This window comes from Pelodiscus sinensis, chromosome 3, assembly GCF_049634645.1.
Source record: "Pelodiscus sinensis isolate JC-2024 chromosome 3, ASM4963464v1, whole genome shotgun sequence".
Classification (NCBI taxonomy): Eukaryota; Metazoa; Chordata; order Testudines; family Trionychidae; genus Pelodiscus; species Pelodiscus sinensis.
Window position 1 is genome coordinate 127,030,560 of NC_134713.1, and position 12,615 is coordinate 127,043,174.

Here is a 12,615-nt window from a genome sequence, read left to right on the forward strand (position 1 = left end):
GTGAGATGGACACTAAAATACTGCACACAATTGTGGTGTGCACATGTTTAAAATGATGTTGAAAAATTGGAACGGGTGCAGAGAAAAGCCACAAAATAGTATTCAAAGGCTGGAGAATGATTTAAGTCTCTCAGTAAAAGAAATGTATCTATTTAACTTATCAAAAAAGATTGAGAGGTAACTTTACTACAGTGTATATAAGTACCTTCACAGAGGAGAAAATACTGGGTATTAAAAGAGTCTAGTGGAGAAAGATATAACAAGTATGAATGGCTGCAAGCTAAAACTACACAAATTCAGATTAGAAATCCGGTACCAGTTTTTAACAGTGAGGGTGATTAACCACTGGAACAAGCTACTAAGAGAAGTTGTAAATTCTCTATAATTTGTTGCCTTCCAATGAAAACTGGATAGCTTTATGGAAGACATGTTTTAATCAAACACAAGTGACTGGGCTCATTCCAGGGATAACTGGATGGAGTTCTATAGCTTTTAATATACAAGTCAGACTAGATGATCTAATGGCCCTTTCTGACCTTACCCTCTATGAATACCCAATTCCCTATATCGAGGGCTAAATATGAATTAAAATATACTTGCTTACAGCAAACAAAAAAATAAGTCTACAGCATTTGTAGCACTTTCTCTTTTCAGAACTAGAATCCTTCAGTTGGGGACCTACTTTTGGTGAATCAGCCAGAGAGAATATGTCTCTCAAGCCTGAGAAAAGACAAAGTCCAAACAACTCAAAGGATTTGTTCATGAGTCATGCTGTGAATCTTAGCACTTGTTACCGTGTGTAGTCTGTTATACATTATGATGACACATTTCAGCACTTCTCTTTACCTGCATCAACCCAGCACAGCATTGAGGAGTAAGTATCAAATGTCAACCCATTTGGTAATCCGAGATCATCTTTAACAAGAATCTTTCTGTTTGTGCCATCCATGTATGAAGTTTCAATTTTAGGAGCATCCCTATTCCAGTCAGTCCAGTAAAGATTTCTAGAAAGAAAGAAAAGGCAAAAAAGTTAAAATAGCTGATCAAGCACAAGTGTTGTTTTTTTAACATAAGGAAAACTTTTAAGGAAAAAAAAAAAAAAGGAAATAGAGAACATTTAGACAGAGTGTCAGAAAGTAGCATATCTGATTTCAATAGAAGGGGATACTTGAAGTACAGTGAAGTGGCATCCGTTTAAAATTGCTTTTCCAGCATTGTGTAGAAGCTCATTTACCATGTGCACAAAAGAAAAATCTATTTCAACAATACAAAGTCAGTCCAGGTATAAATAAATTGCTCTGCAGAGTTCTCCTCCCCTCTACCGACTCTCAGGCTGATTAGTGGGAGAATTCAGCACACATTCATGGGTTTACCTGGGCTTAATTCAACACATATATATATATATCTCAGTATAACCGTGAAGCATATTTATCAACAGATCAAAATCAAAAGCAGCACTACCGAGTTTAGGGTGCTGTGTAGACACACCCTCAGTTACATCTCTTTTCACTAGGCCTGGATTAGGGCTGCAATGTTATGGTGCTGCTGCAAGAGGTCAGTGCAAAAGAAAAAAAAAGAAAAAAAGAAAAAGAAAAAGAAAGAAAAAAGACAAAATGCAGTTGGTGGGTCACCTTATTACACAGCTGGGGAACCGCTTGCTTACTTCATCATAATGAACATTTGTTTTATCCCTCTCGAAGTCACATATTGCTTGTTAATTCTGAGCAGCAGTTCTGGGAAGGTTATTTGTTATGGAGGTTACTTTATGGGTATGATTTTAATTGTTATATGCTGCTGAGGGTAAAGATAGGAATTTTAAACAATGAAAGAAATAGAGTCCTAAGAAGACATTAGGAAAAATGTGCTAAACGAACGAGATATTTCCATAAAATTCATAGGAACAAGTGAGTGTAATAGAGCAAATATGGACCATTATACAGTGTTCATCCCTTAGCACTTGCCACTTGTCTTTGTTTTTGTAGATAGACAACATAATGCACATAGGGCAGTTTAAGTCAGACCTTAAAATAAAACTGGCCAGGGCTTACGGGTGAGCACGGTAGCTGACATGTTTCATTACACAGATGAATTTTCAAACTTTTGGAAGAGTCTTGGTGTTTGTTAATTAGAAGGCTGTTCCGAGTATACCAGTGTCAGAAAAAACACAATTATCAGGTGTAGGTAAAGGAGACAGAGAGAATGAATGGGAAATGTGAAGGCCAGGAATAGATAAGGGCAGAGATGTAGACAGAACTAATCCAGTTTTTTGTAAGTAAGTAGAGCACTGGAAATATGGCTGCTATGTGGAAAAAAAACAGCAAGAAAATGCTTATTCTAATCCAATGTTTTAATTGCTAATAAAAAAGAATTACAGGCAGTCCCCGAGTTACGCGGATCCGACTTATGTCGGATCCGCACTTACGAACGGGGCTTTCTCGCCCCGGAGCTCGCAGGCAGTGGGACCGCCCAGAGCGCAGCGGTCCCGCCACCTCGAACTCCGAGGCGAGAAAAGCTGGAGACCGTCTCCAGCAGACCAGGGTCACCGGGAGCAAAGCCGCAGCGGCAGCGGGACCCCTCCGCCTCCCCGGCTTTGCTCCGGGTGTCCCTGGTCTGCTGGGGATCATCTCCATCAGACCAGGGACACCGGGAGCAAAGCCGCGGAGCACGCGGGCAGCCCAGACGTGCTGCCGCTGTCCCGCTGCCGGCGTGTTCCGCGGCTTTGCTCCCCGTCTCCCTGGTCTGCTGGTCTCCAGATCAGGGAGATGCAGAGCAAAGCCGCGGAGGACCCGGGCGGCAGGACCGCGGTGCGTCTCGGTCCCCCGCCTGTGTCTCCCTGGTCTGCTGGGGGAGGGGGGGCGCAGCTAGTACGCCCCCCCCAGCAGTCCAGGCTTTTCTCCGGACGCCTGTGGTAGAGCAGCTGGGGCGCTGCCGGTTGATCCCGCAGCGCCTCTCTGGGCGCTACTGGACCAACCCGGCAGCACCCCAGCTGCTCTGCCCCAGGCGTCCTGATTCAGCCGCTGCTGGTCAGTTTCAGCAGCGGCTGAATCAGGATGCCTGGGGCAGAGCAGCTGGGGTGCTGGTGGATTGGTCCAGTAGCGCCAAGGAGTGGCGCTACTGGAGCAACCCAGCAGCACCCCAGCTGCTCTGCCCCAGGCGTCCCCAAGTCAGCCGCTGCTGAAACTGACCAGCACTGACTACAGGAAGCCCGAGGCAGAGTTGCTCTGCCCCGGGCTTCCTGGAATCAGCCACTGATCAGTTTCAGCAGCAGCTGACTTGGGGATACCTGGGGTTCTTAAGTTGAATCTTTATGTAAGTCGGAACTGGCGTCCAGATTCAGCCTGTTGAAACTGATCAGAGGCTGATTCCAGGAAGCCTGGGGCAGAGCAACTCTGCCTCGGGTTTCCTGTAGTCAGCTGCTGGTCAGTTTCAGCAGCGGCTGAATCTGGACGCCAGTTCCGACTTACATACAGATTCAACTTAAGAACAAACCTACAGTCCCTATCTTGTACGTAACCCGGGGACTGCCTGTATTGTGCCTGGGGAAAAATGCTTCTAAAGCATTCTGAAAGAAATTTTCATTCCCCCAATAAAGCACCTAGTAATATATTACTTTATAGAAGGATTTTTGGGACTGAAAAAAGGATATTGAAGCTTTATATCAACATATGAAGACAGTGTTAAAAGGTAGATGGTTTTAGAAAATATACATAAAATATGTATTAAAAACAAATGTGTCTATAAACTATCTATATACCCTCTCACAGAATCTGTTACTATGGCTCTTGGGTTCACCAGATCACTGTTAAACAGCACTAGGCGCTGGGTACCATCCAGTCTGGCCACTTCTATTCTATCAAGGTGAGAGTCAGTCCAGAAAACGTTGCGACCGAGGTGATCTATTGCTATTCCTTCAGGACTTCCCAAGTCTGGAACAGAACAAAGAAAACACAACAAACAATAAGTTTGTTTCCTAATATAGTTATATTAAACACTCAACAGTTATTTCAGCTTTAGAAGCAAAGTTTCCATTCAGTAATTTTCCTAACGCCTGTCCAATCACAATTAAGGTCAACAGACCATGAAATACAGAGTATGTTAACTTGCTATAAGAGGAATACAAGTTGTGCCTTACAAAATTTAAAAATAGATTACAAAAACCTATTTGTAAGGCATGCACTTCTACAAAAGAGCTCTTTAATTGGCACCTGAAACAACAACAAAAGTGACTAGATATATTGATTCACTATTGATCAGAGAGAAAATTAAAGGTCATGCCGGTAGTTAATGCTTGAGGTAAATAGGGCTCTTCATAGGTTTAGGGATCAATTCAAATGGTACATCTAGCAGGACTGGCGCCCCAGGTCAAGGACAGAGTACAGGTTTCCTATGCTAACCACTAGGTATTGCTGCCTCCCACAGAATACAAGCTGCAGTCACAATCTAAGCCTCCTATAAGTGTTTTGTTAACAATTCAATGACAATTTTAAATTAGTTTTAAAATACACCAAAGCCCAGCAGAAAGACTCCGATTGATTTTAATGGGCTTTGGATCAGATTTTTGGGCTGCTACAGGAGTGTAAACAGCAAGAAAAAAAATCAGAGTTAGCAAGCCTTTTTATTAATTAATAATATTTGTAACAAGAAAGCTAAACAAGTTTGTTAGCCAAAGAGAATAAACAGAAACACATCCTAACCTGGAGTTTTTTTTTTTTTTTTAAAACAAATTAAAGACCCACACCCCAAACCAGGACAACTTTATTCCAATATAGTCACGTTTCTCAAACTGTGGGTCCCGACCCCCCTGGGGGGTCGCGAGCAACTTAGAGAGGGGTTGCAGCAACTTAGAGGAAGGCCGCGAGCAACTTAGAGGGGGGTTGCGGTGTCACAAACTTTGAGAACCCCTGCAATATAGTAATGTTAATACAAAAATAGGTGTACAGTGTAGACCTTAGAACAGGGGCGGGGAACCTTTTTTGGGTAGGGGACCTCTGACCCACAGAAAAATCAGTTGGGGGCTGCACATAAGTAAAAAACCCTCACTGCAGCCCCCGACTGAGAAGCAAAAAAACCCACATTCCACTCACACACCAGAGCCTATGGGGGACCAGACTAGTAGATTTTGTGTGCTCCGGCCCTGCAGCGGATAGCGGGGGGTGGGGGGTGGGGCTGGAGCACCAGTGCAGGCTCCACAATGTGGAGGGGGGAGCCTTGAGGACCGGATCCAGGCAAGCGGGGGCTGCATCCAGCCCCTGGGCCTGAGGTTCCCCACTGCTGCCTTAGAAGAATGGCTAATAGGGAAACGAACGCTTTTGCTCCTCAGAACTGAGCTTGTTCTCTCTTCTAAGAAAACAAAATGGTCTTTGCAAAGATCAGGGTGGGCTTACCAGTGTGCACAAAAGGAGAAGAAACAATGCCTTGTCAAAACTACAATGATATTTTTAAATTGTGACCAGTACAACATTTAGGAAGTAGTCAAGCTTAATAGTAATCTCCAAAGTGCTAACAGAATTAATCTTAAATAGCGGGATGGAATTTAGATGTAATTTTGGGTTTTGCAGAAGGATTTTGTTTGGAACATGTTTTAGTACTGTACGTGCATAGTTTTTCTTGGACAGTTATTTGTTCCAAAAACAACAGGAAATAGCAGACAATGATCTATTACCCTGGCCCCAGTGATTTCTCTCTAAAAAATAATAGGAGAAACAAATACTTTAAACATATAAATAAAGGCATGTTACAATTTCTTGAACTCAACCAGAAAAAAAACAACTGATCAACAACCTTGTTCTGCTGTTTTCAGGACACATTGCCCCATATTGAAGAACAGGCTGCACACAACTGAAGCTGAATGTAAATATAATTCAATTTCATGTGAATTCCAGAGGTATAAACTCTGAATGAACCAACAGGGCAAGATTCCATGGGGTTCTTTCAAAAGTGTCATAGTGACCTTTCATGAAAACCAGCTGCCGGGGAGGCTTTCAAAGGCAGAACTACCCTCCCCATTTCTGAATTTCAAAGGAAGATTAAATTAAATTACTTTGTCTATTCATTTTCACATTTATTCATTATTCAGCCATTAAATAAGTCTCATATTTCTCAATCCAAACTGGATTCCAGAGAGGAACACTTGGGCAAAACATTGAATGGGAAACCCCTGATCTGTGTTTATACTAATGAGAGTTATATTGGACAATCATCAGCAGAAGCTACACTGACTTTTCTGGGCATGTAACTTATTTGGGTTACAGAAATTTGCATGTGCTTGCACACAAGCACATGTTGTGTGTACATGCTGGAGCAGAGGGAGTGAACATGATGTGTAAATATAACTACCTCAGTCACTCCAAATTCTGTGAAGAACTGACCAATGTGTAGAGGGCAAATGTAAATTAGCTTCCTCCCCCAACTCCAAATCATGCTTCTATAGCCATTCATCTCTTGCTGAGGTCAGCAGGCAGTGGGAGCTGCCTCACATGGGCAGGAAGCCTCAATCCCACGCCCAGGCACTGAATAGGAGGACTCCCGACTCCAATTAGTGGGGAAGAGGAGAGGGTAGAGGGTTAGAGATCTGCTGCCAATGGTTCCCAGGAGCCCTTCTCCATGGCACAATTCTATTTTGAGCTGCCAGACAGGAGATTTACTTCAAGCCACACAGAGCCTCTTTAAATGTCTTTCTGGGCTGGCTCACACTCAGCCACAGGGGAACTTGGCTAGCATGCTTAGAATATACTAAGCACATTCTGTGCATCCCTCCCCCGACCTCACCAGTCACTCTCGGTGCCATGATTTCAGTATCCCAGTACTGGAGACAGGCGGGACATAGTTCTGGGGTGTGCCCTGGGGAAGTGGACAAGTGTATGTATGCATGTATGGCTCATGTGATTTAAACTGCACCAGAGGGGAAGTGCCTCTTGTGGAGTAGCCCCTACAGCTGCAGAGGCAGGAAACTTGTAGCCTCTGGAGACTATGCAGCTGCAGAGGCAGATGAGAACTGGATGGAGCCCTGTACCAAAACAGGGCCCTGCAAAGCAAACAAACTCCAATCACAGGAACATTATTTTTTGTTAATGTTCAATACAAAAACAAATGGCAAAAGGAGCGAGGCAGCTGCAGCACACAGAAAGGAAAAAGGATAAAAACCAGGATAATCTCCGTTTTCTGAGATTGGGAGTAGTGATTCTGCAGTTTTGAATTTCAATTTTGGCTAGCGGACATGCCATGTAAATGCTCATTAACACACTTGAGCAAGTTGTCAACCCTTTAGTGTTCTGTTTTGATTCCATGATATCATGAAAATTAAGAACACCATTGCTTTACTCTCCCTTCACAAGTACTTGATTTGTAAGAATCTGCAACAACCACAAAGGTGACAGAAGTCCTGTATTAGTCTTTAGCAGACTATGTAGCAGGCAAAAAGATATGGAAGATTATCTGATAATGCAACATTGTTATGATGAATCATCTATGGTCTTGGAACGCTGATCATACGGGAGACCCTCATGATTCACAGAATTGCTATTCGCAGGTCTTCTGTCCTGTCCTGGGTGGAGGGGAAGGGTGACAGGGACCAGGAGAAACTAGCTGTGGGGAATTTACCATGGCTCCCAGTCCCTGTAGTGAGTTTGGGAGTCGTGGGAAGCTTATCACAGGGGCTGGGAGCATGGCTTCCAGTATTTGTGAATGATGAGGATTTCCTGCACTTGCTTTCATCCCTTCATGACATAAGAATGGCCATACTGGCTCAGACCAAAGGTCCATCTAGCCCAGTATTCTGTCTGTCGACAGTGGTCAATGTCAAGACGCCCCAGAGGGAGGGATCACAAAAGGTAATCCTCACGTGATCCCTCCCCTGTCACCCACCTCCAAAGAAACAGAAGCTAGGGACACCATTCCTACCCAACCTGGCTAATAGTCATTGATGGACCTAACCTCCATGAATCTATCTAGCTCTTTTTTGAAGTCTGTTAAAGTTCTAGCCTTCACTGCATCCTCTGGCAAGGAGTTCCACAGGTTGACTGTGCGCTGAGTGAATAAAAACTTCCTTTTGTTTGTTTTAAACCTTCTGCCTATTCATTTCATTTGGTGACCCCTAGTTCTTTTATTGTGGGAATAAGTAAATAACTTTTCCTTATTCACTTTTTCCATGCCAGTCATGCTTTTATATACCTCTATCATTCCCCCCCTTACTCTCCTCTTTTCTACAATGAAAAGCCCAAGTCTTTTTAATTTCTCTTCATATGGGACCTGTTCCAAACCCCTAGCCATTTTTATTGCCCTGTTCTGAACCTTTTCCAATGCCAATACAGGCAGTCCCCGGATTACGTACAAGATAGGGACTGTAGGTTTGTTCTTAAGTTGAATCTGTATGTAAGTCGGAACTGGCGTCCAGATTCAGCTGCTGCTGAAACTGACCAGCAGCTGACTACAGGAAGCCCGAGGCAGAGTTGCTCTGCCCCGGGCTTCCTGGAATCAGCCGCTGATCAGTTTCAACAGGCTGAATCTGGACGCCAGTTCTTACATACAGATTCAACTTAAGAACCCCAGGCGTCCCCAACTCAGCTGCTGCTGAAACTGATCAGTGGCTGATTCCAGAAAGCCCGGGGCAGAGCAACTCTGCCTCAGGCTTCCTGTAGTCAGCGCTGGTCAGTTTCAGCAGCGGCTGACTTGGGGACGCCTGGGGCAGAGCAGCTGGGGTGCTGCTGGGTTGCTCCAGTAGCGCCGCTCCTCGGCGCTACTGGACCAACCCAGCAGCACCCCAGCTGCTCTACCCCAGGCGTCCTGATTCAGCCGCTGCTGAAACTGACCAGCAGCGGCTGAATCAGGACGCCTGGGGCAGAGCAGCTGGGGTGCTGCCGGGTTGCTCCAGTAGTGCCCAGAGCGGCGCTGCAGGACCAACCGGCAGCGCCCCAGCTGCTCTACCACAGGCGTCCGGAGAAAAGCTTGGTCTGCTGGGGGGAGGGGCGCTACGCCCCCCCCCCCCCCCCAGCAGACCAAGGAGACGCAGGCGGCAGACCGAGACGCACCGCGGTCCTGCCGCCCGGGTCCTCCGTGTCTCCCTGGTCTGCTGGGGGGGGGGGGGGAGCTGTCCCGCTGCCGGCGTCTTCTGGGGCTTTGCTCCCCCTCTCCCTAGTCTGCTGGGCTCCCCGCCCCCCCAGCAGACCAGGGAGATGCGGAGCAGCTTTTCTCGCCCCGGAGGACGCGGGCGGCGGGATCGCGGCGCATCTGGGCGTCCCGCTGCTCCCATCCTCCGGGGCGAGAAAAACCCCATTCGTAACTGCGGATCCGACATAAGTCAGATCCGCGTAACTTGGGAACTGCCTGTGTATCTTTTTTGAGATGAGGCGACTACATCTGTACGCAGTATTCAAGATGTGGGCATAGCATGGTTTTATATAGAGGCAATACGATATTTTGTCTTATTCTCTATCCCTTTTTTAATGGCTCCCAACATTCTATTAGCTTTTTTGACTGCCGCTGCACACTGAGTGGATGTTTTCAGAAAACTATCCACGACTCCAAGATCTCTCTCTTGAGTAGTTGTAGCTAATTTAGTCCCTATCATATTGTATATATAGTTGGGATTCTTTTTTCCAATGTGCATTACTTTACATTTACCAACATTAAATTTCATTTGCCACTTTGTTCCCCAATCACTTAGTTTGGGGGGGATCTTTTTGAAGGTCTTCGCAGTATGCTTTGGTCTTACCTATCTTGAGCAGTTTGGTATCATCTGCAAATTCTGCCACCTCACTGTTTACTCCTTTCTCTAGATAATTTATAAATAAGTGGAATAGGAAGGGTCCCAGGACAGATCGTTAGGAGACCCTACTAGTTACCATTTTTCATTCAGAAAACTTACCATTTATTCCTACCCTTTGTTTCCTGTCTTTTAACCAGTTATCAATCTACAAAATGACTTTCCCTCTTATCCCATGACAACTTACTTTACTTAAGAGCCTTTGGTGAGGGATCTTGTCAAAGGCTTTCTGGAAATCTAAGTACACTATATCCACTGGCTCCCCCTTGTCCACATGTTTGTTGATTCCCTCGAAGAACTCTAGTAAGGCATGATTTCCCTTTACAGAAACCATGTTGACTTTCCCCCAACAAATTATATTCATCCATGTGTCTTACCATTTTATTTTTACTATAGTTTCAACTAATTTGCCTGGTACTAACGTTAGACTTACCTGTCTGTAATTGCCAGATCACTCCTAGAGCACTTTTGAAATATTGGCATCACGTTAGCTATCTTCCAATCATTAGGTACAGAAGCTGATTTAAAGGATAGGTTACAAACCACACTTAATAGTTCTGCAATTTCACATTTGAGTTATTTCAGAACTCTTTGGTGAATGCCATCTAGTCCCGGTGATCAATTTTATCAATTTGTTCTAAACCTCCTTTAAACACCTCAATCTGGGACATCCTCAGATTTGTCACCTAAAAAGAATGGCCCAGATTTGGGAACCTCCCCAATATCCTCAGCCATGAAAACTGAAATGAAGAATTAATTTAGCTTCCCCACTATGACTTCATTATCTTTGAACGTTCCTTTAGCATCTCGGTCCTTCAAAGCCCCACTGGTTATTTAGTAGACTTCCTGCTTCTGATGTACTTAAAAAACATCTTACTATTACTTTTTGAGTTTTTGGGTAGTGGTTCTTCAAACTCCTTTTTGGCTTTTCTTATTATATTTTTACACTTAATTTGACAAAGCTTATGGTCCTTTCTATTTTCCTCACTAGGATGTGACTTCCACTTTTTAAAAGGTATCTTATTATCTGTCACTGCTTCTTTTACCTGGTTGTTAAGCCATGGTGGCACATTTTTGGTTCTCTTACTGTGTTTTTTAATTGGGGTATATATTTAAGTTGGGGCTCTATTATGCTGTCTTGGAAAATGTTTCCATGCAGCTTGCAGAGATTTTACTTTTGTCACTGTACCTTTTAATGTCTGTTTAACTAACTTCCTCATTTTTGAGTAGTTCCCCTTTCTGAAATTAAATGCCACAGTACTGGGCTGCCGAGGTGTTTTTCCCATCACAGGGATGTTAAACTGTATTACATTATGTTCCTATTTCCAAGCGGTCCAGTTATATTTACTTCCTGAACCAGATCCTGCGCTCCACTTAGGACTACATCCAGAATAGCCTCTCCCCTTGTGAGTTCCAGCTGCTCCAAGAAGCAGTCATTTAGGGTGTCTAGACTACATGCCTCTGCTGACAGAGGCATGTAAAATAGGCTACCCGACATAGTCAATGAAGCGGGGAATTAAATATCTTTGGCTTCATTAAAATAAACATGGCCGCTGCAGTGTGCCAGCTCAGCTGATCGTCGGCACAGCGCACGAGTCAAGATGCAGACTGGTCGAGAAGGGAAGCCTTTGTCAACCGCTCCTGTTAACCTCGTTCACGAGGCATAAGGGAGCTGTCAACAAAGGCTTCCTGTGTCGACTGATCCGCATCTTGACTTGCGTGCTGTGCCGATGATCAGCTGAGCCAGCACAGCATGGCGGCCATTTTTATTTTAATGAAGCTAGGGATACTTAATCCCCGCTTCATTGACTATGTCGGGTAGCCTATTTTACATGCCTCTGTCGGCATAGGCATGTAGTCTAGACCAGTGTTCCCCAACACTGTGCCCATGGGCGCCATGGCGCCCGCGGGGGCATTTGTGTGTGTCCGCCAAGTGCTGAGGGCTGGTCCCGCCCTGGGCACGAAGCGCATGTGCGGTGCTGGAGTCGGCCTCTGGCTCATGGTGCATGGGGAGCGCCGGCTCCAGGAGCGCGGCGAATTGGCTGCCTGCGCCCTAGGTGTGCGGCTATGGGGGGCGCTGGCCCCGGGAGCATGGCTATGGGGAGCACCAGCCCCAGGAGCGCGGGTATGGGGGGCACCAGCCCCGGGAGTGTGGAAAATTGGCATCCACGCCCCCAGGCACGCAGCTATGCGGGCGGGGTGTGTGTGTGTGTGCCGGCTTTGGGCACGTGGCTCTGCAGGGCACTGGCCCCAGGCTTGCTGCAAATGGGCGGCCCCGTCCGTGGCCACGCGGCGCATAGGGTTGCTGGCCCCAGGCACGTGGCTTATGGGGATGTGGCGTATGCGCGGCCCCGCCCCCGGGTGCACGAGTGTCCCCGCCCTCTGGCGCCCAGCAGGCGAATAGGCACACCCCCTGGCGCCCGGCAGCTTCGAATGGTTGGGGACCACTGGTCTAGACATACCCAGAAGGTATCAAGAAATTTCATCTTTGCATCCCATCCTGAAGTAATGTGTACCCAGTCAATATGGGGATAGTTGAAATCCCCCACTATGATCCAGTTTTTTAATTTGATAGCCTCTCTAATCTCCCTTTGCATTTCATTGTCACTATCACTGTCATGATCAGGTGGTTGATAATATATCCCTACTGCTATATTCTTATTATTGGAGCATGGAATTACTATAGAGATTCTATGGAACATTTTGTCTCATTTAAGAATTTTACTTTGATTCTACATTTTCCTTCATGTATAGTGCCACCTCCCACCAGCCTGACCAGTTCTGTCTTTCCGATATTGTTTGTACCCTGGTATGACTGTGTCCCATTGATTTTCCTCATTCCTCCAAGTTTCCAT

The 12,615-nt window shown here is 45.6% G+C and overlaps 1 protein-coding gene across 1 annotated transcript in view; it reads right to left on the reverse strand.

The window, feature by feature from the left end:
• The window catches only part of NID1 (nidogen 1), a 95,537-nt gene that overhangs the window by 8,982 nt on the left and 73,940 nt on the right, over positions 1–12,615 (reverse strand). The window contains exons 16-17 of the mRNA XM_075924803.1: positions 3,755–3,926; positions 847–1,004 (exon numbers count right to left, since the gene is read on the reverse strand). Of these exons, the coding sequence (XP_075780918.1) occupies positions 847–1,004; positions 3,755–3,926 (330 nt within the window). The remainder of the gene's footprint in view (positions 1–846; positions 1,005–3,754; positions 3,927–12,615) is intronic.